Source organism: Megalobrama amblycephala, linkage group LG14, assembly GCF_018812025.1.
Source record: "Megalobrama amblycephala isolate DHTTF-2021 linkage group LG14, ASM1881202v1, whole genome shotgun sequence".
In the NCBI taxonomy this organism is placed as follows: domain Eukaryota; kingdom Metazoa; phylum Chordata; class Actinopteri; order Cypriniformes; family Xenocyprididae; genus Megalobrama; species Megalobrama amblycephala.
Window position 1 is genome coordinate 52,731,474 of NC_063057.1, and position 24,727 is coordinate 52,756,200.

The 24,727-nt window shown below is 36.7% G+C and overlaps 1 protein-coding gene across 1 annotated transcript in view; it reads right to left on the bottom strand.

The window, feature by feature from the left end:
• LOC125246403 (myelin regulatory factor-like protein) overlaps positions 1-24,727 on the bottom strand; it is a 30,330-nt gene that overhangs the window by 5,367 nt on the left and 236 nt on the right. Inside the window, exons 2-20 of the mRNA XM_048157341.1 lie at positions 24,071-24,184; positions 19,548-19,635; positions 19,007-19,450; positions 18,817-18,920; positions 16,677-16,824; positions 15,436-15,631; positions 15,271-15,347; positions 15,055-15,165; positions 12,973-13,063; positions 12,300-12,500; positions 10,508-10,616; positions 10,313-10,422; positions 10,062-10,222; positions 9,724-9,796; positions 6,629-6,717; positions 3,181-3,243; positions 2,963-3,018; positions 313-498; positions 175-222 (exon numbers count right to left, since the gene is read on the bottom strand). Of these exons, the coding sequence (XP_048013298.1) occupies positions 175-222; positions 313-498; positions 2,963-3,018; positions 3,181-3,243; positions 6,629-6,717; positions 9,724-9,796; positions 10,062-10,222; positions 10,313-10,422; positions 10,508-10,616; positions 12,300-12,500; positions 12,973-13,063; positions 15,055-15,165; positions 15,271-15,347; positions 15,436-15,631; positions 16,677-16,824; positions 18,817-18,920; positions 19,007-19,450; positions 19,548-19,635; positions 24,071-24,116 (2,401 nt within the window). The 5' untranslated portion in view covers positions 24,117-24,184. The remainder of the gene's footprint in view (positions 1-174; positions 223-312; positions 499-2,962; positions 3,019-3,180; positions 3,244-6,628; positions 6,718-9,723; positions 9,797-10,061; positions 10,223-10,312; positions 10,423-10,507; positions 10,617-12,299; positions 12,501-12,972; positions 13,064-15,054; positions 15,166-15,270; positions 15,348-15,435; positions 15,632-16,676; positions 16,825-18,816; positions 18,921-19,006; positions 19,451-19,547; positions 19,636-24,070; positions 24,185-24,727) is intronic.

Genomic DNA, 24,727 nt, shown 5'->3' on the forward strand with positions numbered 1-24,727 from the left:
GTAATGAATGAATGAGTAATGAATGAAGCCTCTAAATAAAAGAAAGATGATCCAGATGACAATATTTCAGTCTCAGTGTAAAGGAGGTACAGTGATAAGAATACATTGTTTCATTTTAAAATGAAATTGGTTGTTTAATCTTGGCATGTACATGCTTTTAATCGGTTAACTTACAATCAGTAGAATTTTTGAGTTTCTCTGGCAGGTTTTCTAACCACTTCTCTGAAAGGGAACAAATGAAAATTACATGAAGACAACCAAAAATATATAATAGTATATTTGAAGACTGAACGCTGCTACTGTGTCTCTGACCTTCAAGTGATTTTCTCAGATTGATGGTTGGGTGTGAAAGAAAGTCAGACGGGACGGTTGTTTCTGTCATCTGGGTGTTATGATTATTAATTAATGTTGAAGGACAGCAGTAGACCTCATCTGAATAAAACACATTGGAGAAATCGATGTCTGGAGGGCTGGAACCAGGAAGGGCGGTGGAGAACACTGCAAACAGTCAAGATTAAATTCACCAAATAAAATTAAAAAATTATCAGAATATATAGACCAACCAACTCACAAGGGCTTTTCACACTTTACTTAAAGACATTGGCCCATACTTTTTGTGGTGAAATGTTAATGAGTCCCAGTGACTTTCAATGGACATTCAATGTTTTCTTGCAAGGGACTTGGTAATGTTCTTAAAGTTCTTTAGATAATTCTTGAAAAGTTTGTGTTTTGCCTCAAACAAAAGTGTGTAGGAGAGGACCTATTTTGAAATGCATGAAAGGTAAAGTACCATGAAATGGTGTTGAGGTATTAAATGTTGATTAGTGTACACAATTCGGAAAATCTGAGCTGCTCTTTGATTAGGTGTTTAAGATATACAGTCATGCCATAACAAAACTCTTTGGGAAAACAGTGTTGATTATTTGCCACAAGAGAAGCAGCATATTCCAGTTTCTATTGACTTGTGGCACCACATCACCAAATATTAATGGGGTATTTATAACAAGACACCGAGTTTGAATAGAATTCAGACCCAAGCTGTTGCTACTGTGCTCCAGGTTAACATATTGTAGGGTGGTTTTTGCATTCCAAGAAACCATAGTCGAAAGAATATATGCAAGAAAGTAAAGCTGAACATGCAGCAAACATGCACAGATGAATACAAATTAAACCCTGCGGCTCGTGACGACACATTGATGTCCTGAGACATAAAACGATCGGTTTGTGTGAGAAACCAAACAGTATTTATATATATTTTTTTACCTCTAATACACCACTATGTCCAGCTACCCAGTGCATGAGGTGTGTACGCACCCTGGCGGAAGTGATCTCTCGCGCATATACATCACTCATTTAATGGGCGTGTTGATATCCAGCCGAAGAGCAGGCTCAGAAGTTGGGAATACATGGAAAGTCACCACTCCCGAATGAGTTTGCACGAGAGAACGTAATCTTTTAGTTCTAAGTCGGTTTGAACAATCTGGATAAGTGCAAGTAAGTACCATTTTGATTAACCGTCGTACCTACAATGTTTGTGCACGGTGTAAACAATGAGTGACGTATATGTGCGAGAGATCACTTCCGGCGCTTGCGTAAACTACACCAGAGTTTGACTGTCCAACCAATCGTTTCGTGTCTTAGGACATCAATGTATTGTCACGAGCCGCAGGGTTTAATTTGGATTTGTCTGTGCATGTTTTTTTTACTCTCATAGATTTTGTTACCATTGCCATGCATTATACGACGGACAGACTGCAACGGTTGGAGTTAAAAATCATCATTTGTGATCTACTGAAGAAACAAAGTCACCTACATCTTGGATACCCTAGGGGTAAGCAAGATAAACATCACATTTTCATTTTTGGGTGAACTATCCCTTTAACACCTACAACTTGACTTATTGTGTCATTCACTTTTTCTGCAGATATGGGAAGCTGAATTACTTCACTTTCAAGCCTTTTAACCCTGGGTTATTGTCTAAACTATGAAAACCTCCAGAACAGGGTTAGCACTGCTTTTGCGGTGCCAAACGTGTACAGTGTGAATTCTGTGAAGCTATGCAGTGTGAGAATATTAGCAAGATGCTTAGCAACAGACACCAAATAGAGTACCTTATATCAGTGGTTCCCAACCCTGGTCCTAAAGTACCCCCAACTCTGAACATTTTGTATGTCTCCCTAATCAAACACACCTGATTCAACTCATTAGCTTAAAGTAGAGTCTTCAAGACCTGAAATGGTTGTTTCAGGCCCTGTCCACGCGAACACGGGTAAAAGCAGCACTGAAACTGAACATTTTTGAAAACTCCTGCCAGGGTAAAGATTTTTAGAAACTCCGGTTACAGTGTTGTCATTTAGATGGTGAAATCAGAGATTTTGGCTTGTGACTTCAGAACCGGAACCGGTAATAACCTTTTTTCCAGGATTCTGATTGGCCAACACGGGCTTTACGGTTAAGGTTATATCACCACCTGTTGGTTTGGCATGCTCTTGACAGAGCTTCATAGTGTGTTTTTGTGATTTAATGTGGACATGATTTTTTTTTAAAACAAAAGAGGAAAAACTCACGAATACCCGTGTATGTGTGGACTAGGCCTCAGATAAAAGAGACATCCACAATGTGTACAGTTGGGGGTGCTCCAGGACCAGGGTTGGGAGCCACTGCATTATATTCACATGTTTTGTACAAAAAGTCCATTCAGGAAAAATATGATGCTAAAGTCTTTATGTAAACAGGCTGCATGCTGCATTTATCTAATCTGTGACACTGACACCACAAATAATAACATTAACCCAGGGAATACCCAGGAATAATTGTTAATCTAGGCTAAATTATGAGCAGTGTGAAATGTGAAGCAAGATAACCCAGGATTCCATTTTCCTGGGGTTTAGAAGGACCCAGGGTTAACCATTTAAAGTGTGAAAAGCCTTATACAGTATCTCTAAATATCTACATACAGTACCTGTGGTCAGTGCTGTTGTTGTAGTGTAAGGTGGTATATTGTTGCTGTTGTTGAGACTGTATGACAAGAAACAAAGTTAAATCTCACTCCAAATAACAGTCAATTAAGCAGTTATATTGATTGCCAAGCTTGTTGCATAATTTAACTGAATCATTGTGCACCAAACACAATAGTCTGTAGTGATGACATTACTGATGATGATGATGGCGACATTGTACCTGTTATTGAAGCCAATGTCCTCTTGTAATGTTAACATATAGAGTGCAGTAATACAAATGACACTGCAAAACAACAGGACAAAATAAAGTCACACACAGGCTGATCTTTTCATGTTTGGTGAAATATTCTGTCAGGATCCAGTAGAATTTCATTTGGTCTCAAACTGTCCTCAAGACCTTCATTTAAAGAAATATTCCAGGTTAAATACAACAATGTTTGTTATTTTAGCTGTAAAAGTCTCTAAATTGTCCAATTGATGTGAGAATGCATCTCTAGACATGCACAGTTTTTGTTCAGTTTTACATGTTGAGGGACCAATTGATGATTTTTTTGGTCATCAGCTGAGCATTGACAAATTATATTTAACTGGTAATATTTCTTTTACTTGCAAGTAAGGAGTTTTGCACATAACGTTCAAAAACCAAAACCAAAACAAGATATTGTGGCCACTAATAAAGAATTTGTTCCCATGACCTATTAATCTTTTCCCTCATTTTAGGTAAATCATGGCCACGATGTACAGTAACTACATTAAAATGAGGGAACAAATTAGTACAGCGTGGCCACAGACTAATTATGTCAAGAATCTTAACTAAAAGGGTCATGACATGAGAAATCAAATTGGCCTTGATCTTTTGAATATAAAAGGTATTTGCACCATTAAAACATCCTGAAAATGTGCATATGACTGCATGCAGAGCAAGACACCGACAAATAGTTATACATCATCGCACCATAGGCACTGTCCACTGGCAGTCAGTCGCTTAACAGCTGACATTTACTTACACTTTATGCAAGCGTCGCATCAAAAGCAAATAAAACACATTATGTTAACTGCCGCTGTCTACACTGAATACAGTATACAAATGCGCGTTCATTTTCTGACATACTCTACACGTTTGAGTCTGTCGACAACAAGACAAATGGAAGAGTGAAAAAGTTTGCGTTTAAACAGCTAGTTTGCATTTCTATACAGACTTTAGAAGGATCCCAACATCAGAAACAAGTGGATGGTTTATTTTTATGGAGTCCAGGATTGCTTTGGAGGATTAAATGTTTGTTCGGAGCATTTAGTTTTGTACATGAGGCACAGTGTAATGGAGAGTTCACAAAGAAACATTTGTTGAAAGATTAAGCAGCAAACTGTATTGGATCTGACAGCAGCTGCTCAAGAAACATTTATTGTGTACAATTGCACAAAATATTTTGTACAATATATATATATATATATATATATATATATATATATATATATATATATATATATATATTTTTTTTTTTTTTTTTCAGGATGCTTTGATGAATAGAAAGTTCAAAAGAACAGTGTTTATTTGAAATATAATTTTTTGTAACATTATAAATGTCTTTACTGGTACTTTTGTTCGATTTAATGCAACCTTGTTGAATAAAAGTATTCATTTCCTTAATTTATTTTCAAAAAAATAAAAATAAAAATTCTTACTGAACCCAAACTTTTGAACGGTAGTATATAATGTTACAAAAGCTTTGTATTTCAGATAAATGCTGTTCTTTTGAACTTTCTATTCATCAAGGAATCCTGAAAAAAAAGTAAACAACTGTTTTCAACATTGATACTAATCATAAATGTTTCTTGAGCAGCAAATCAGCATATTAGAATGATTTCTGAAGGATCATGTGACACTGAAGACTGGAGCAATGATGCTGAAAATTCAGCTTTGCCAACTCAAGAATAAATTACATTTTAAAATATTTTCAAATAGAAAACAGTAATAATATTTCACAATATCACTGTTTTTACTGTGTTTTTAATTAAATAAATGCAGCCTTGGTGAGCAGACGGAACTTCTTTTAAAAACATAAAAAATCTTACCGTTTCCAAACTTTTCACTGGTAGTGTATATTGTTTTGTTTTTTGTGTGTGCAAAAAACATTATAAGTGAACCTCAAAGAACATTAAAATATTTTAAAAATCCCTTTAACTAATAGATACCACAATACTTTCCCCAGTTAATTAATCACAGTGCATTAAGACAACTGTTTTGTATAGGAAGTTTTTTGAAATATTTTGTTTCTATATGCAAATGAGGCATTATCTAATGAAAATATGCATAAGTCTGAAGATAGGATAAAACCAGGTTCAAAATTCTTGTTTCACTGCGTGTCCATTTTTGAGTCAAATGTTTTTACAGGTGAGATATTTATTGTATATTTCTTTTTATCACTCCATAAATCAGAAAATTACAGAAGAGGATTAGGGCCAAGCAATAATAAAAAAATAAAACAATCTTGAGATTAAAGTTGTTAAAATTCGAGAAAAAAGTCGAAATAAAATGTTGAGAATAAACTCATTAAATGACGAGAAAAAAATTGTTAAATTTCGAAAAAAAGTCGAGATAAAATGTTGAGAATAAACTCGTTAAATTACGAGAAAAAAACTCGTTAAATTTCAAGAAAAAAGTCGAGATAAAATGTTGAAATAAACTCATTAAATTACGAGAAAAAACTCGTTAAATTTCGAGAAAAAAGTTGAGATAAAATGTTGAGAATAAACTCATTAAATTTCGAGAAAAAACTCGTTAAATTTCGAGAAAAAAGTTGAAATAAAATGTTGAGAATAAAGTCATTAAATTACGAGAACAAATTCGTTAAATTATGAGAAAAATGTCATTAAATTTTGAGAAAAAATTTGAGATAAAATGTTGAGAATAAACTCGTTAAATTACGAGAAAAAAACTCATTAAATTTAGAGAAAAAAGTCGAGATAAAATGTTGAGAATAAACTCATTAAATTATGACTTTATTCTCAACATTTTATCTCGAAAATTTTTTCTCAAAATTTAACGAGTTTTTTCTCATAATTTAACGAATTTGTTCTCATAATTTAACGTCTTTTTTCTTGTAATTTAATGACTTTATTCTCAACATTTTATCTCGACTTTTTTCTCGAAATTTAACAAGTTTTTTTCTCGTAATTTAACGAGTTTATTCTCAACATTTTATCTCGACTTTTTTCTCGAAATTTAACGAGTTTTTTCTCGAAATTTAACAACTTTAATCTTGAGATGGTTTTAATTTTTTATTATTGCTTGGCCCTAATCCTCTTCCGTAGAAAATACTGTCAACAGCCAGAAAAAAAAAAAAAACCCAAAAAAAACAAACAAACATATTTTTAGGAATAAAATGTTAAAAAGTCATTTTGAGAAAACTTTCTTTAAAAATATGTATTGTTAGTGAAAATATCAAACAGATAAAGTGCAATAAAATAAACAATTAAAAGTGTTTTCTTTCCTCTATTCTAAAAGAAATATATGGAAGCAAAAAAATTACCAGTGCCTAAAAGAAACAATGGATTTTCCTGTATTGTTTTGCCTTAATCAAACGTGGGCAATGAATTGATAAGTTGTGGGAACAAATTCTTAATTCATGGTCAAAATATCTTAAGGTGTGTATTTAAGACCATCTCACCAAAGAGCCATTGTTGTTACTAGCATGATGATGCTAGCTTGGAATACTCGGTGTTGAAGACAATTATGATATCTCCCACAGAAGTAGTTCTGGAAGAAAAATATGATGAGCAGTTACATTTGTCTACGGAGACCGGGAGTAGACATGTTCAGTTCACTTAGTTTTGTCATGGCCATGACCTCAATGACCTCTATTTCTCATGGCAACGAGTTAAATGCGTAAACAACCTGCATGAGCATAGCAACCTGGAATTATTAGAAATGGATAGGCCTGTAATACTGTAATATTTATTTTTAATTAAGATTGACAAAATAAGTCAATAAGAAATGTTTATACTAATATATTATAGCAGTCCGCAAGGTACAAGGAAGAAGAAGATGATCAGGAATAAAGTTCAAATGCTGAGTTTAATAACAATCCAACAAGCAAGTCTACAAACAAGTGCTAACACAAATGAGACTGGACAAACACTGACTGAAAGTGAGGAACTTATATACACATAGTGATTAACTAAATTATGAACAGCTGTGAAGATTAGAGTCCATTGAAAATTATGAATGGTGGGAAACTCAAACAAAGGAACACATGTGACAGATGAAAACAAAATGAAAGTCCATTAAAATAGAATCTAAGAATAAAAAACTGAATGAGTGTGACAATAGCCTGTTATATTGCGTGCAATGTTGCCTATAGAAAGCATTCAAATGAAGTTTTTTTTATCTATAAATGATAAAATAATATAGGCCTAAAATAAAACATTTTTCTCCATCCCATCTCACAGCCTTTTAAATCCATTCGTTGTGTCTTTACTTATTATTATTATCATCATGCCTATTTAACCTAAATAAAATGGAATACATAGCCTAATATGTTAAATGCAATTACAAGTTATCTTATTGGAAGATAAACTGTAGTTTCTCTAGAAGTAATAAGGTAACCTTATTCTGAATTCAACAAATAAATCGAGAGATTATTGGTTATTAACTGATATCAGCTATGCAAAATCTAATGCAAATTAGAAAATCATACACTGACAATATGACAAGGTCTCTGGAAAGAGGTTTGTTAAAATGATATTTATGTTCTGCCTGGTTACGTGCTGAATCTGAGCAGTGGCGTCTTCCACTTGCTGACCTGCGCCACATTGCAGTGGGAAGAAAGGAGTTGGAATATGTCTCACAGTCTTGAACACAAAGTACTGCAGAACTGAATGCAGAACTCCTGGAGCACAAAGAAGGTCTTTATTCTGAAATATGCAGAAGTAGGAGCCTTGAAGTTGAAGGTTCTAACGTCTGTGCAGATGATCCTTATAATCTGAAACACACAGATGAAGGATCCCTGAAGAGAAGATTCTGAAGTTGGTGCAGAAGATCCGGGCAATCTGGAACACGCAAATGAAGGATCTCTGATGAGAAGATTCTGAAGTCTGTACAGAAGATCTGGAACATGCAGATCTGAAGGATCTCGGAAGAGATTCTGAAGTTAGTGCAGAAGATCTTGAAAATGGGGGGCACTGAGCTTATGGTTGTTGGTCATGTTGCTATTTCCATAATCCCCAAATTCACTTCTTGGAAACGGAAAATCTTGGGACTGGAACCAGAAACTGCAGCTGGAACTCTGAACTGGTTCCTTGCAATAGAACCAGAACAACTCTTTGTCTCAGAGAGAACCTTTTTAAACTCTCCTGAGAAGGAGGGATTTGCAAATTGGCAGCTTTCAGATTCAACATTTGATTGGCTGATGCCCCTCTCTGGCATAGGGTTCATTTGCATGGCTTAAAGTTCATGTCTTTAAGGTTTTTTCTATGTATAATTCACTTTCCAAACCAATTACAGATTAACCAAGACATTGTGCTGAAAACGTAAAGACATCATTGTGTAATATTGAACTTTTACCCTTGCACTCATGTTCCATTTTGTGTCCATTTATAGAGAATGTATAGAGAATACATCCTTTGTGGCTTCAAATCCCACGTGGGTGAGTCTGAGGCCCTGTTTCCAATGGGTATTAAGATGCATTTTGGTTGATCTGATCACAAGTAGACAAGGGAGACACATACTCTGACAGCCGCAAGATCGACCACAAGTGGTGAGTGCATCAGGAATGGTGAGAGAACATTGTGCTTAGTTGGTACGTTTTTTGTCTTCAAACCAAACTTGGGTTTTCAGCCGACAAACTTAAATTTCCATCTGGCTAGCATGCTTCCCATAATGTTTACGCGTTAGGTCAGTAGACGGACAGTCTTTAGCGGCTGTTCGAACACATTCAACATGAACGTTTCCACTACAAAAGCAACCCGGTCGAATACATTTTCTACTACCTCTGGAAGTGGTCGAAAGTGGACAAGTTCAAAATGTTTTACATTACACCTGTATTCAGCATCGTCCTCTTGTGATCCGATTGACCAAAAAGCATCTTAATACCAGGTGGAAACAGAGCCTGACAGTCTGTGGTCATTCACACCTTGGTCTCAGGACTGAGGGACTGGGTTGAACAATGGTGCAAATGGGATCCGTCTGTAATCAATGACATGCTAATGTCATCATTCTTTCACAAATGGTACCTGGCAATTGTCTTTGCAGGCTTATCTCCTATCCCACCTAGTTCCTTGGTTTTGGAACTTCTTTTAGATGAAAGGGGAACTTACATTTACTAATAACAAACTTCTTTCGAATGCTGTCTATAGGAACCATCATGCGCAATACAATATTATAGGCAATATGTTAATATAATCATTTCATAATTCCACATTTTTTCTTAATCAAAAATAAATATTATTATAGGCCTATCCATTTCTGATAATCCCAGGTTGCTATGGTCATGAAGGTTGTTTATGCATTTAACTCATGGCCACAAGAAAATATATTGTTCCCTCAACATAGGATCTCGAGGCCCTTTAAATCGAATGGCCACGACACAAGGATGTTGTTGCTTCGACAAAATGATCTACGACGTTCCCACTAATTAATATTGCGTGACCACGTCATATTATCACATTCCCATGACAAAACTAAGTGAAACAATCATGTCCCCTCCCAGTTACCGTATTTGTCACATTCATTGTAGAAAATGATAAGTTTGTGATTTTCACATACTTTGCTAGACTGCAGTGGCGGTGACTTTGTTGGTGGAAGTTCTGAATGAGGTGTGGTTTTTTTGTTGATTTTCCTGTGACATAAACATTTCAATAGAACAACAAATTTCAGATGATTGCATGAAAGCACATACATCATAAATCACACATATTCACGAAAATCGCAACAATTGTTAAGCAACAGTGCAAGTTCAAGTTTTCAAATTGGAATATCAGCAGGCAGCAATTATGGATCTAAAAGACATTTAAAATGTTTTTAAATGATACCAGTTAGTGCATTTACTTTGGCAGCCCTAAAAAAATTCCTAAACTAAACTGACAAGTTAAGAAATTCCATACCCTTTAGCAGGAGGGCCACTGTTGGAGCGCACGCTACCCAGCGTCTTCAGTTTGGCCAGACGAGTGTTCCAGACCTCAAGCTCTTGAATACGATTCTCAAGGTTATCTGTGAGTTTACACAGCTGCTTCACAGCACCCACGTTCTCCATAAAAATCTGCTCCTTTAAGACAAACCGATCAAAATTACTTCACATACTGTCCATGTCTAGAAAAATTTACTACAATTAAGAACAAAAATCTGACAGACTCACTTTGTCCACCATAAGAAACTGATCGATCTTCTCCCCGTTTATGCAAGTGATATCACCCATCTCTCTCACAGCCGAAGGCAGGAGTTCTCTGACTTCCTGTGCTATGATTCCTAATCAAAGAAAGACAGATGATGGTGAGTATCTGTCTTCAGAACAGTTTTATATAAAGTGTATACACTAATTTAGGTTGTATACCCGTTTCATGACGTTGGTCAATCCCCATCCTTGAGGCAAACTCTGGTTTATAATCATACTCCACAATTCTCATCTGAGCTATCCTCTTAAGCTGCTCTGTTGAGTCCACCTACAACATCGCAGACACAAGATATAATTCCTTTCACACATGCAGTCTTTACTAGTAAATTACAGGTAAATTACATTTTAGAGATCACATGTGAACAGGAAAATACCGGTAAATTAATTATGGCAATTTTACAGTATGAGAAGTTGTAACTTACGTGTAAATTACTGGTATAATATTTATGAACTAAAAATAGGATCACTGGTATGAGGCGTTGGGTACAAGGTCCTTATGCACTGACGTAAGAAGTCTACTTTAAGCCAATCATAAATCTCTGTCAATGATGTTTATCACTGCTTTTCAATGTAAATGTGCTAGATAGATGTCTGAGACTGTTGTGCCATGTTTAAGACCCTGCCTTTCTTTATCATTCATCAGCGCTGCTTCTCTGCAGTTACTATTGAGTACTATATTGCAGTAACAGTAGTATTATTGTACTATTACGCTAATTTACTGGGTTTAATGTGAACGGAGCTAATGTGTTACTACTTACAGTATATATAAGGCCCCAGATCAATGGGTCTCTGATTTCAGTATTTTGAACTGATTGGATCTCTTGGGACAGAGATTAACACCAGGTGTAAACATGATCACTTTTGAGAGAAAGCCCATTTGGAAAAGCAATTAAAGGGTTAGTTCACCCAAAAATGAAAATAATGTCATTTATTACTCACCCTCATGCCGTTCCACACTCATAAGTCCTTTGTTAATTATTTGTGTTGAAATCCGATGGCTCAGTGAGGCCTCCATAGCCAGCAATGACATTTCCTCTCTCAAGATCCATTAATGTACTAAAAACATATTTAAATCAGTTCATGTGAGTACAGTGGTTCAATATTAATATATTTTAAAGCGACAAGAATATTTTTGGTGCACCAAAAAAACAAAATAACGACTTATTTAGTGATGGACAATTTCAAAACACTGCTTCAGGAAGCTTCGGAGTGTTATGATTCTTCTGTGTCGAATCATGATTCGGATCACATTTCAAACTGCTGAAATCACGTGACTTTGGTGCTCCGAACAGCTGATTTGACAAGCTGATTCATAATGCTCCGAAGCTTCCTGAAGCAGTGTTTTGAAATCCGCCATCACTATATAAGTAGTTTTTTTTTTTTTTTTTTTTGGCGCACCAAAAATATTCTCGCCGCTTTATAATATTAATATTGAACCACTGTACTCACATGAACTGATTTAAATATGTTTTTAGTAGCTTTATGGATCTTGAGAGAGAAAATGTCATTGCTCCCTATGCAGGCCTCACGGAGCCATCGGATTTCAACAAAAATATCCTAATTTGCGTTAATCAACGAAGGTCTTATGGGTGTGGAACGGCATGAGGGTTAGTAATAAATGACAGAATTAAAGATGAATGAAGGTCTTAAGGGTTTGGAACAAAATGAGTACTTAATGTAAAAGTATGTTTCTATACTTATCACGTTGACTATTTTAACCATGTTTTTAACTACCTTTCTGGACGTCAATGACGTTGCTGCCTATGTGTGGATCAGATAACCTCGGATTTCATCAAAAATATCTTAATTTGCATTCTGAAGATGAACAAAGGTCTTACGGGTGTGCAACGACATGAGGGTGAGTACTTAATGACAGAAATTTAATTTTCGGGTGATCTAACCCTTTAACCTTTCAATTTGTCTTTTTATTATCTATCAGAGACACACTCACTTCCTGAATGTTTTGTTTGGCTCTTCTGTCTGAGGGATGCATGACATTGCCCATTATCTTGGCGTTCCCACAAACCACCAAAGCCTCATCGGGGCTGTCTGTGTTGATGCCGATCCTCCCATGACACACCACAGACTCTGGGATCTGTCCTCTTTGCCAGAGCACGTCACTATCATTCTCAAACTGACCTGGATTGGAGGCCTTTAGATGGAGAGATGATAAAAGTTTGAGAACCACTTTCGTACACCGTCAAGACACACTGACACACACACACACACACAGCCTTTAAATAAAAGGGGTATTGAGCTGTTGTTTACATTGTCATATACACATTGTCTTAATCAACTCCCTAGCTCTGAGGTTGTGAATCAGTATATCGTGTACACAAATTCGGACACTGGTAATGAAAGCAAGGACCCTAAACTGGTCCTGAGCTGGAGTTAGTTGCTTAGGACCAGCTTAGGACCAGCTCAAACCAGCTAAGGATCAACATAAACCAGCTCAAACCAGCTTCCATGCTTCAAATCATACCTAACCAGCATATGCTGTTTTTCTCAAGAGGGAGATGGATTCTACAAGGAAATGTATCGCTAGATACGTAATTTAGTTGCTTTTTAATTCTTAAGGACTGCAGTCCAGCCCAGGGTTATGGTACAACAGCAGGAAGACTTACCCTGACAATGATTCTTTCAGAAACATTTGCAACCAGCAGGAAACTGTCTTCTTTCACAGTAGCGTACAGACCAACCACCATCATAAAGTACCTATCAAGCATAATAACATACAGTACAGCTAGTTACCATTAAATGGTCAAGTAGTATTGCAGTTTTCAATCAATAAATTTCATGGATGCAAACTCATCATGAGTGAAATTGGTAACAAAGATCTGATACCACTATTGCCAAACATGTAACAACATGTCCCCCCAGACATGTTCGAGAATTTGCAAATGCCTTGGTGGAAGAGTGGGGTAACATCTCACAGCAAGAACAGGCAAATCTGGTGCAGTCCATGAGGATGAAATGCACTAGTACTTACTACTTAAAGCGGCTAGTGGCCACACCAGATACTGAGTGATAATTTTTATATTGACAGAATTCTCTCTCTTATCAGTGGCAAGTGGTGACTTCTTGAACCAGAAATGCTGGGTGGCATGTGATTATTCTACGGGGTTGTTGAATGCTCGAATCTGATTGGTTGACCAACATTCTAAGGTGTGCAATTACTTTCAGGGAAACGCACGGCTAAAGTAGTTCTAGGCAGGTCTTGACCGCATTGCAGTTTCATATCACTTCGCCAAATGATTTCAGTTATTTTAAAGGTCCGTACAGCATACAACTGCAAAAGAACCAAAACCCACAATGACACTGACCAAGCAAATAAATATATTAAACAATAGGATGAAAACGACAAATTATTGTCATGATTTTTGCCACAAAACACGTTTTATTGTGTCCTGAATGTGCATACACTCTCCCGCTCTCTTTCTCTCTTTCAAACATACACACATGTATTATTAACTGTATTATTCTACTATCAAGGCTCAAGCTCCCATTACTAGTTCTGAAATGATGTTTTGGAATTAGCAACGGAGGCTTGGGATGAGATGTTTAAGAAATTAGTCCCACACACAAGGGTTTTTTATGGACAAAAACCTAACAAATGTCTTGAAATACAACATTGGAACAGTATCTTGAGGTGTGGTAACGTTAAGCTGAATAATTGACTCCGCTTCACATCGTGGCCGCATTACCACCTCGGGTGTGCATTATTTTCTAAGAATTCAACAGCCCGTCAGCTATTATTCCTTACATAAAAACCTAAATTGAATTTGTTCATCATATAAAATGATGTCTATGCAGAAGACTTGAAATAAAGCACTTGAAATCATATGGATTACTTTATGATGTCTTTATCCAACATGTTCTCCAATCAATACGCCTATATAGGTCGTTTGTCACTTTTCTGAAATACGACCCAGAGGAGTGTTTGCTAAAGTTGCGCCCCTATCGACAACAGGACACTTTCATTTTAATGCATTGTTCCCTTTTATCTGCGTCATATTTCGGGTTTTGCGTAGCTCAATTGGCAGAGCATTGCAATATATAACAATATGCGATTATGCGATCGTGGGTTCGATCCCAGGGAACGCATGTGCTCCTAAAGTGAATATGTACTATAAATCACTAAGGGTAGGTTTAGGGGTGGGGTGTGTGTAGTCGTTAATAAAAAAAATGAGTTTTGCTAAATGGACAAATGGTGTAAAAAGTCCACACATCGCATTTTAATTGGTAACGACAGTCATACGTCATTTCATGACGACAGACGTAACACGACACTGTCATTATTTTTACGCCTGCTAGAGGGCGCATGACTTTAAAACATAATATAGGTCGTAATAAGGTGCTTGAAAAACGACCTATAGGGTCATTTTTTTTGGAGGACAGTCTCTCTTTATCAGCTCTTGTAAGCTTGATTTTCTCTTAGAATCACTACAGATAACCAAACCCCTGACCAGAAATCATGAAATATTAAGGACTGGCCTGCATAAGTGAATGTTGCGAATCTAATAAAACTGTACACGAAAGTGCTAATTGGTAAGTCCAGATTTCACTGGATCTTTGTTGGTAACCTCTTGTTTCTAACTCGTAAAATGGTAAACTTTGTATGTCCAAATGTTAGACCTTCAAAAAAACTTTATTGAGCAAATTTGACCAAAATTGCATTGAGAGATGATAGCGACTGTGTAACTAACCTCTGATCAGGATTGGGTTTGCCCTTTTTCCTCATGTTATTCGCCGTAGTTTCACTAAAGTGTAAGCGTCCTAATGTCACCTTGGTGATTTTGTCTCCTGGCAAATTTACTCTAGAATAAATGGAAAAAATACAAAAACAAAAACCAGGATAAAATACACATTATAAATAGTTTTAGTTTTTCTACATGTGTAGTTTTAAGTATCCTGATACTCACCTGACCGGCAAAAAAGGCTTCTTGCTGCGATCTGACTGGGACTGCTCGATGGTGATGAAATGATTCTGTGCTTCAAGCTACAAAAAGGGTTCAAGCATCAAACAAACCATCTGAATTCAGATCGTAAATGTTTCCATAAGGTTTTTTCAGCCATGTTGTCACTACCTTGACCCCAAACACCTTCACATGGAAGCTCTCCACGGGCATGAGACCTGCTGGGGTTCTGACAAATCTGGGATCTCCAACCATCCCTATGTGAACCGTCACCTGGAAGTGGTTCTTCTTCTGGCAGACAAAGGCTTCATCAGCTGTGGAGTAGCTGAAGCCCTTATCAGTATCTACATGGTAACCTGGAGGTGGTCTACACAAAAAAGGGGTATAAGATGTCTACTAATAATAAAGTCATGATCACACGGGCAAGCATGCAGTTGTTTTGTGAATATCAGTTAATATTGTGATTTACATTTTAGGCACAGTATTGTAAATATTGTCTGCTTTTGCCAACGAAAAATAGTTGTAAACAAAGCCACAGTGGAACTGTTGTGTGTGTCTGAATAACACACAGTGGTGTTTTGTTCCTGAATTAATCAGAGTTTATGAACCAATCAATGATTTAGTGATCCTTTCATAAAGACAGTCACTAGCTTCTTTCCTGAATGAATCAGTCAGTTGAATAAATGACTCACTCACCACCTACTGGCAGTTAAAAATGTAATATTTAAAGTATCATTTCATAAATAAAAAAATAATTGTGTATCTATATAATCTCAGCATTATTTATACAATTGTAACTGCAGTGTAAATACTTCTAAATGCTGCTCTGCCAATTCTGCAGTGTAAAAATGGATTTTGATTGGTAACAGCCTATAGTGTATTATTATCATAACTGAATTTGCATGCATATGATGATGCATATATTTAATAAGAGTAGAAAATAAATTGCACTTATAAAGGAACTGGCCAAATAATAAAGATTAAGTGCACATTTGAATTAATTGTTTTTTTTGGCCAATATTAAACAGGGATTTGATCATGCTGTAAAGTGTAACAACAACAATCGCCAGGCTGTTGGTGTCCTCTTCAGGCATTTGTTATAATACTTAGTATTAAGTGTGTAACAAAAGTCGAATTATGTTTGTTATGTATTATTACATTATGTATTTTAACAGTGTTGTTCAATAAAACTATACGATTACTTGCTTTTAATGCTTTATTTGAACCAATTATTATTTCCTCATTGTTATTATTTATTAAGTCATTTTAAAGGCAATTGTTCGCTTAAGTCTATTACCACAAAAAAGAAAGAAAGAAAGAAAGAAAGAAAGAAAGAAAGAAAGAAAGAAAGAAAAAGAAAGATCAGATTATGCGATTAATCGTCAGGCTAGGAAGTCGTGGTAGCTACTCACAGCGTTTCAGATCTGCTGTTGTGGAGCGAGCACCACTGACTGGGCTGATACTGGTCCCATGTGAGCAGCTGGTGCACACTGCTTGCTGGACTTCCACCAGTGGCATCACTGTCATAAGACTGTGCTTCATATGATCCACTCTCTGAACCTGAAAACAACACAGACATTAAGCAAAGATATACACAAAATGATATGTTTAGGCTGGAATATACTACATGACTTAATTGCAGTCTGAACAAGTCGACGCTAGCTGCCAAGAGTCAGAAACAATGTGCAATTTTGGCACAGTCTGAGTTGACAGATTTCACAGAAAATAGCATAGTGTATGATAAGCACAGATTTCAGCTTCAGAATATGAGTCCATCCAGCTGAAGGATATAAAACATATTTAGAGATAGTCATTCTATAATTCAGGGTACAATTCACATCAGCAGAAAAGTGTAAAAACAATATGTTTTCTCAATAAAACAACTATTGGTGTCGGTTTACAGTGATTCCTTTAAAAAACTCCTAAGAATGTTATGTTTTGCAGATATTTGTGTAAATTCACAACATGGTCATTAAGGACAAGAACATTTTTATCATAAATCTATAGGGGTTGGACAATGAAACTGAAACACCAGGTTTTAGAGCACAGTAATTCATCAGTATGGTGTAGGGCCTTCTTTTGCAGCCAATACAGGATCATTTCATCAGATAGAAGTCCTTCACAGTGGCCAGAGGGATTTTGAGCCATTCCTCTTCCAGAACAGTAGCCAGGTCACTATGTGATTCTGGTGGAGAAAAACGACTTACTCCTCCAAAATACCAAAAAATGGCAAAAAAATATTTAGATCTGGTCAATGTGCCGACCATGGGAGATGTTCAGCTTCACTTTCATGTTCATCAAAGCATTCTGTCACAAGTCTTGTGGTGTCTTTTGGGGCATTATCAGCCTGATACATGGCACCGCCTTTAGGGTACAATGTTTGAACCATTAGGTGCACATCGTCCTCCAGAATGGTTTGGTAGTCCTTAGCAGTGATGCACCCATCAAGCACAGTAGGGAATGCCATGATATTGCAGCCCGAACCATCAATGATCCACCCCTTTTCTTCACTCTGGGCCTCTTTGGGGCTTCTCCACACTGTAACTCCCACTGATGTGGGAAAGACAGTGAAGGTGGACTCATCAGAGAACAAAACATGTTTCACAATGTCCACAGCCCAAGATTTGCACTGTTGGCACCACGAGTGACCAAAAGTTTGGCTATTGCAGCCTGACAGTGAATATTGACCCTGTGGAGCTTCCAACAAACAGTTTTGGTGGAAACAGGAGTGTCAAGGTGCACATTTCATTCATTGAGTTTGACAACTGTGGTTTTATGTTTTTTGGATACAGTCCAGGTTTGTACCTGGGCATAACTTTCAGACATCTTCCTCTTGTGTCGACAGTTACTCCTGTTGGATATGGTTTTTCCTTCATGGTGGTAAGCCAACATTACCGAGGATACCACAACACTCGATACACCACAAAGACTTGCTGTCCTGGTCACAGATGAGCCAGCAGGATTTGCACCAACAATTTGTCCTTTTTTGAACTCAGATATGTCTTCCATTATGTTTTTGTGGATCACAATATTTAATGTACAATGCTATTGCTCTGCTAATTTAACCTTCACACTCTACTCTTACTGATGGAATGTAAAATCAGTGAAGATTGGCCACATGCATTTATATAGGGGTGAAGCCTCGAACACTATATCAGCCAGTGTTACTTTAAAGATAGCATTAAAAAGAATGTCATGCAAAACTCCAGTCCATGTGGATTTAAACTATACCCTGAAGTAACTATATCCTGAAGTAAGTATTAAAGTATAGATATTTAAAATGTAAAAAATCAGTCAAAACATAGTTAACAATGACAGTAACATAATTGACAGGTAACATAGTAGACAATTTCACCATTTTGCCTCATAATTTCAATGGCAGACCTTGTCTGGCCAACCAAATGTTATTTTCTTGAACAAATTAACTTTTAAATTGGATCAGACCAATATATTGCAAGATGTAATGCTACAAAGCAACATTAATAGACTGGAAAATAGACCATGGTCACCTCAGATAGGAGTAAAATATTCTTCACATGATGTAATACTCACAGAATGACGGTTTGGCCCAAACCGTGTCGGTGCACATGCGCTGCTCTGTGTGCCCATCAAAAGAGTTTGACCTTCTTCTTTTCTTATTTTTGTGTAAGAAATTTCTGTTAAAGCAAGCACTGCAGACTGTGAATATACTGAATAAACTTAATAAGGAAGCAGAACAGCACATGCAGCACATGTATCTTACCCTATATGTTGGTCGTGTTTTGGGGGCATATAAGGGTACACAGTCTCTGGGTGGATAGCATGGGGCACACATGAGGAGGCCGCAGCAGCATTAGTTGGCATATGTCCTGCTGAAAGACCCATCGGTGAGCACTGAGTATACTGCGGGATACCATGGATGTTTGCATTATGGGACGTGGTTGCCTGTATGTAACTCTCAGCTGTGTTGAGACAGTACTGAGGTACCGAAGCAGGTGAAACGGCTTTGATGTGGTTCCCAAGGGTTCTGCCAACATCATACATAAGTCCTGCACCACCACAGTGCTCAGGTTTTCTGTCTTTAAAGGAACAAGGTGGAGGGAAGGAGTCTTCTGATTGGCTATACATGTCCTGGCTGCTTTGTTCTTGTATTTGTGGTGGAGAACTACGTTCTGATCCTGAATCTGGTGGTGACTCGGGTAACATGCTAAGAAATGAGAAAAACGTGTACTCAAATGGGCATTTAGAAGAGATTATGTGGACTTTACTTGAAAATTAATTTGAATATCTGAAAAAAAACTCACAAAGTGGGATCTGTCTCATTGCTCAAATACTGTTCCAGAATACTGGTGTCTACCGCAGCACTCTCCAACACACCACTTACATCTTGGCCTGAAAAAAAAAAAAAAAAAAAAAAAAAGATGTTAAAATACTTTCTAATGTTGAAATTTCACCTCATGTGATAAATTTGATTTATCAGTAATTTTATTCATTGGTTCTCTCGAGTCATGCAAGCACATTTGAACTTTAGTTGGTCACAATTTATTAGGTGTCCTTTACTACTATGTACTTACATCAAAAAATAAGTACAATGTACTTATTGTGTTCATAATGTATTGCAAACACTACTGCTATTGAGGTGGGATATGGGTAAGGTTAGGGACATGTTTGGTAGTATGGGTAAATTTAAGGGTGGGTTAAGGTGTAAGTGAAGGGTCAATTGTGTAATTATAGATGTGATTACAGGAATTAATTACAGCTGTAATTACATGCAGGTATTTATTTATTTATTTTAAATATAAGTACAGTGTAAAAACATGTATGTACACAATTAGTGCACTGTATCAAATGATTCATTTAAATGTTAGTACATAGTAGTTAAAGGCACCTAATATAAAGTGCGACTCTGCAGTTTACCATAAGTTAACCGTAATTAACATTTGCAACAACATCAAGCAGCCTTACAGACTGTTGTATAGCTAAAATAACTGGAAATGGCTGGCACCATGGGCCGGTTGCAATGTAAAAAACACCTTGAGCCTTGTGTACCTGTTGCACCATCTAGTTCTATGTCTAAGACTAAATCTTATCCTTAGTCAAAGGTAGGCGTAAAGTGAAAAGTTCCACCGTTCCACTCGATTCCACTGTTGTCCATCATCCCTCTAGCTCCACTGGGCTACTGACTTCTGGTGCCAAATGAATCATAATCACATTGTGTTTGTTTGTTGGTCAGAAGAGGACTGGACAACAGACTGAGCCTTGTTTCTTTTTTTCTCCATTCTGTCACCTAATGAAGTTTGGGTTTCTTGCCACTGTCATCTCTAGCTTGTTTAGGGTTGCCCCCTAATAGTCAACTAACCATTAATCGATGAGAAGAGGCTGAGTTTACCAAAATTTTATTAGTCACTTAGACGCAGGGAAAAAAATCCACAGGAAGTGGCGAAGTCACGTAGTCTGCGACGGACAGAACGTTAACAGCTGGTCTATGTGGTAATTACAGTACATCAGACAGGACATCCAAATGCTCGCCTATCAATCATAGACCTCAAATAATGCTTATCTCAAACATGCAACTTTACATGGCCGCTTGCTCTAACATTAACCTAGAAAAATATGGGCTATTTAAGTGTTTGTGCAGAGTGTAAGCTGAATAGCAGCATGCTTACTGCATGACAGCTAACATGGAGACGGCGGTGCGATCACTTGCACTTAAAATACTTAATTTTTTGGTCATACAGATAAGAGTAATACATATTTTAAATCTGTGAAGAGTCTTTTATTTATGAGCACTCACAATAACAACAAAACATTGTGCTTTTGTAAAATAATAAAAGCAAACGGGATGCGCTTTCTGAACCGAGACTCCATATAAACTTGCCTCACAGACATACAAAAATGTATCTATAGAAAGCGAAATGTGGCAACACTTTATTTTAGAGTCATTGTTACATGTAGTTTAGTATATTAATAATTAAATATAATGCATAATTACATGCAACTAACCCTAAACCAAATCAAACCCTACTCCTAACCCTATAGTAAGTACATGTAGTTAATTAATATTACTCAGTACTTAAATGTATAATTACAGTGTAACAAAGACACCTTAAAATAAAGTGTAACCCAAAATGTATGCTTTTAAATTAACAAATTTAAATGGAAAACAAATATTCTCAGGTTATGTAATCCATATTAAACATGCATATAGGTAAAGCTGGTAAAGCTGCTTTTAAACAATCTGTATTAAAAAAGTGCTATATAAATAAGGGTGACATGACTTAGGAATGTACAGGGAGAGAGACTGCAGATATAAAAACACTGACTCATGTTTACGCATTGAAATCAGTGTTATGTAACATGGTCCTTAGAAATGCACACGACAAGGAAGAATTCTAGAAGGCAGACTTTAATCATCAAACACTCGGGAACAAGGTAAAACGCAGGAGAAAAACCACATTACAATCAACGAGAACCAACCGAGACTGAGGGAGACTTTAAACATGAACAAATAAACCAAACATGTAACAATCAGATGGCACGGTGGCTTTAATTATGATGTAATGAGCAATTCAGTTCTTTATTATTACTAAGTGTAAGTTTGTAAACCATAACTATGTGAATGGCATCTCAACTATAAGTGGGGTAGAATGAATCACCATGGATGCACATCATCTGCACTGGGCATAGTTGAGACTGGTCATTTTTAAATTGGTGAAACAGAAATATTATTTGAAAAGCTGGACGCAACTAAGCCCAGCATAGGGCTTGCACTCTACTTTACATCCAGCCGGTGCAACCTGCCCCAGAAGCCTTGTAAATTCCAATTAAAAAAGGCTTTGATCGCTCTTATGTTTGAAATAGGATGTATAGTTCTATGGTCAAGACTCCTAACACTGACTGCAACCATCTACCTCTGTAGACAAAATGCTGTACAGACTTTCTGGCTTAGACACTTTTGAAAAATTTCAAAAGATCCACAAACATGTTTTGAACATTATCACAATAATGTCAAAATAGGAAAGAGACATGAAGAACCTCTCACAATACACCTGATCGGATCTAGAGACCAGCTTCCAAAGGCCACCATCTCAGATAACGAAAGTATTGACTGACACTTCAGACAAACAACCTGATTATGGACCGCAAAACAAATCTCAGACAAAAGCCACTCTTAGAGGATAAGGAGGATGAACATGGGGTGCCTTGGCAAGACAAAACAGGCTGAAAACACAACCATCATAATATCAGAGATACTTATATCAGGAAATGACACAAGAACTTGAAAATTATTCAACTGACTGAATGAAAACACAGATGATGATGGTACAAAATCAAACAATCAGTAGAAGATTGCGAGAGCTTCATAGCAGCCAGAAACTGATCCGCCACAATATTAAAGGTGCTACAGAGGATTTTTTCAACGACTGAGAAACCAAAGACTGTTACTGAGTTTTTGAAATGAGCGCATGCGTAAGAACAACCCCCCTACTTCACAGCTCATTTCGAGGGAACGCCTCCCAAAACTCGTGCACGAGTATTGGAACACGATTGTTTGTTTACCACCGGCATTCGCTGTGTCGTGTTAGTGGATTCATTATGTCGGACTCACCGCAGGTAACTTATAATCTGCAGTTGTTACTCCTAACAAAAAACATTGCATGCGGCACCTGTGGAGTGTGGAAAGTTACTGGAGCGCGCTGCCACGCTCATCTCTCACAAGGAACGTAATGGCAGTGATTGACAAGCCAGAGGGCCAATCGTTTATGCGATGATCACACAAACGATTGGCTGATGTTTTTAAGGCCCTACCTCGTGCACAGATGATGTATATTGATATTATTCCTTTCAGTGCATCTAATAAATAGTCTTTTATCAGTTAGTAAAGACAGTTTCAAGTAATATTGCAAAAATGTATAAAACAAAACATCCTCTATAGCACCTTTAAAACCACCTGCCACATAAACGTGATTATTCAGAGCAGACAAACTTCTTCCATTTCTCCATGGTCAAGTTCTAATGCTCACATGCTCATTGTAGGCGCTTTTGACGGTGGACAGGGGTCATCATCACCACTTTCTCTGATGCAGTCTATCCATCACCCATTTTTCCTGCTTCCAAAACATAAAATTTAAGAACTGACTGTTCATTGTTGCCTAACATATCCCACCCCTTTACAGGTGCCATTGTAATGATATGAACAATGTTATTCTCTTCACATGTCAGTAGTTTTAATATTGTGGCTGGATAATAAAATACATATAAATTCTAAAATTCAAGAAAAGATATACTGTATAGAAACAACAAGGTGACAGTGAACGTTTGTGTGTATTAACATAATGGGCCTTGATCTGTTTGCTCTCCTGACTTCGTTTTATAGATCTGTGGCCTTGAACTATAAGGTGAACTGTACCTTCATACTGTATAGATTACAGCCACCTACATGCTTGGAATGCCATGAAGACCATATTAAACACAACCTCCATGAAATACTAACATTTATAGTTCTTAAACTACAGTAGGTTGTTTGCATAGAATGATAAATACAAATTCCTGGTTTGTGACCAGATTTCAATCTTATGTAATTTTGACAGAAATAACGGCTGATAATGACATACATTTTAAGAAGCAAACAGTTACAGTATCTAAATTATTCAAATATGCACTGGATTACAGTATGTGTATTACTTACACTATGTAAGAACGTGAATTATGCATTAATATATTTCGTATTGCATTATTATTATGTTCATTTAGTTATGGTTTAACTAAAAGACAAGAAAACATAAAAAAATATGTTAATAAGGTGAATGTTGTTTAGGTGACTTACCATTAAAAAACTGCTGCAGTGCCTCATTTTCCCCAAGAACATCCATTGGATCAGCTCCAGGTCTCCTGAATTTCTTTTATTGCTGCTTATTTCAAACCTACTACTGTAAAATCCCTGTATGAAACACACAGGGCAGGTTGTATCTTAGACATGGAGAGATAGCATGAACTGACCCAAATGCTAATCGCTTTACCTTTTCCCCAATTCAGAGAAACTGAGAAAGATCGACAGCTTGTTTGTGTCAAGCACATGACTGCATTAGTTTCCTTTCCATTGTGCTTCTAATGTAATGTGATGATCTCACACAAAGTACATTGTTTATACTGATCTACCTCATAATAAGACACAATAATACTGTTGTAATCATTGAACAGTGTCATATCTAAAGTTGAACATTTTAAAGTCAACGTAAGGCAAAACTGTAAATGTACACCCTATTAACACAGGCTCACAGTGATCATGAACTGGAATGGCGGCAGCCAGTTTTGCTTCATAATCTTCATAATGTAATGTAAGGGGCAATTCAAAAACCATTACTCTAAAATCATTACTACTACCTGCTAATTTAATATACATGACAACAAAAATGTAGTTAAACTGACCATCCCCTTAGATTGATAGCAATACATTTCAATTAATTTTTTTCTTCCACTTTAT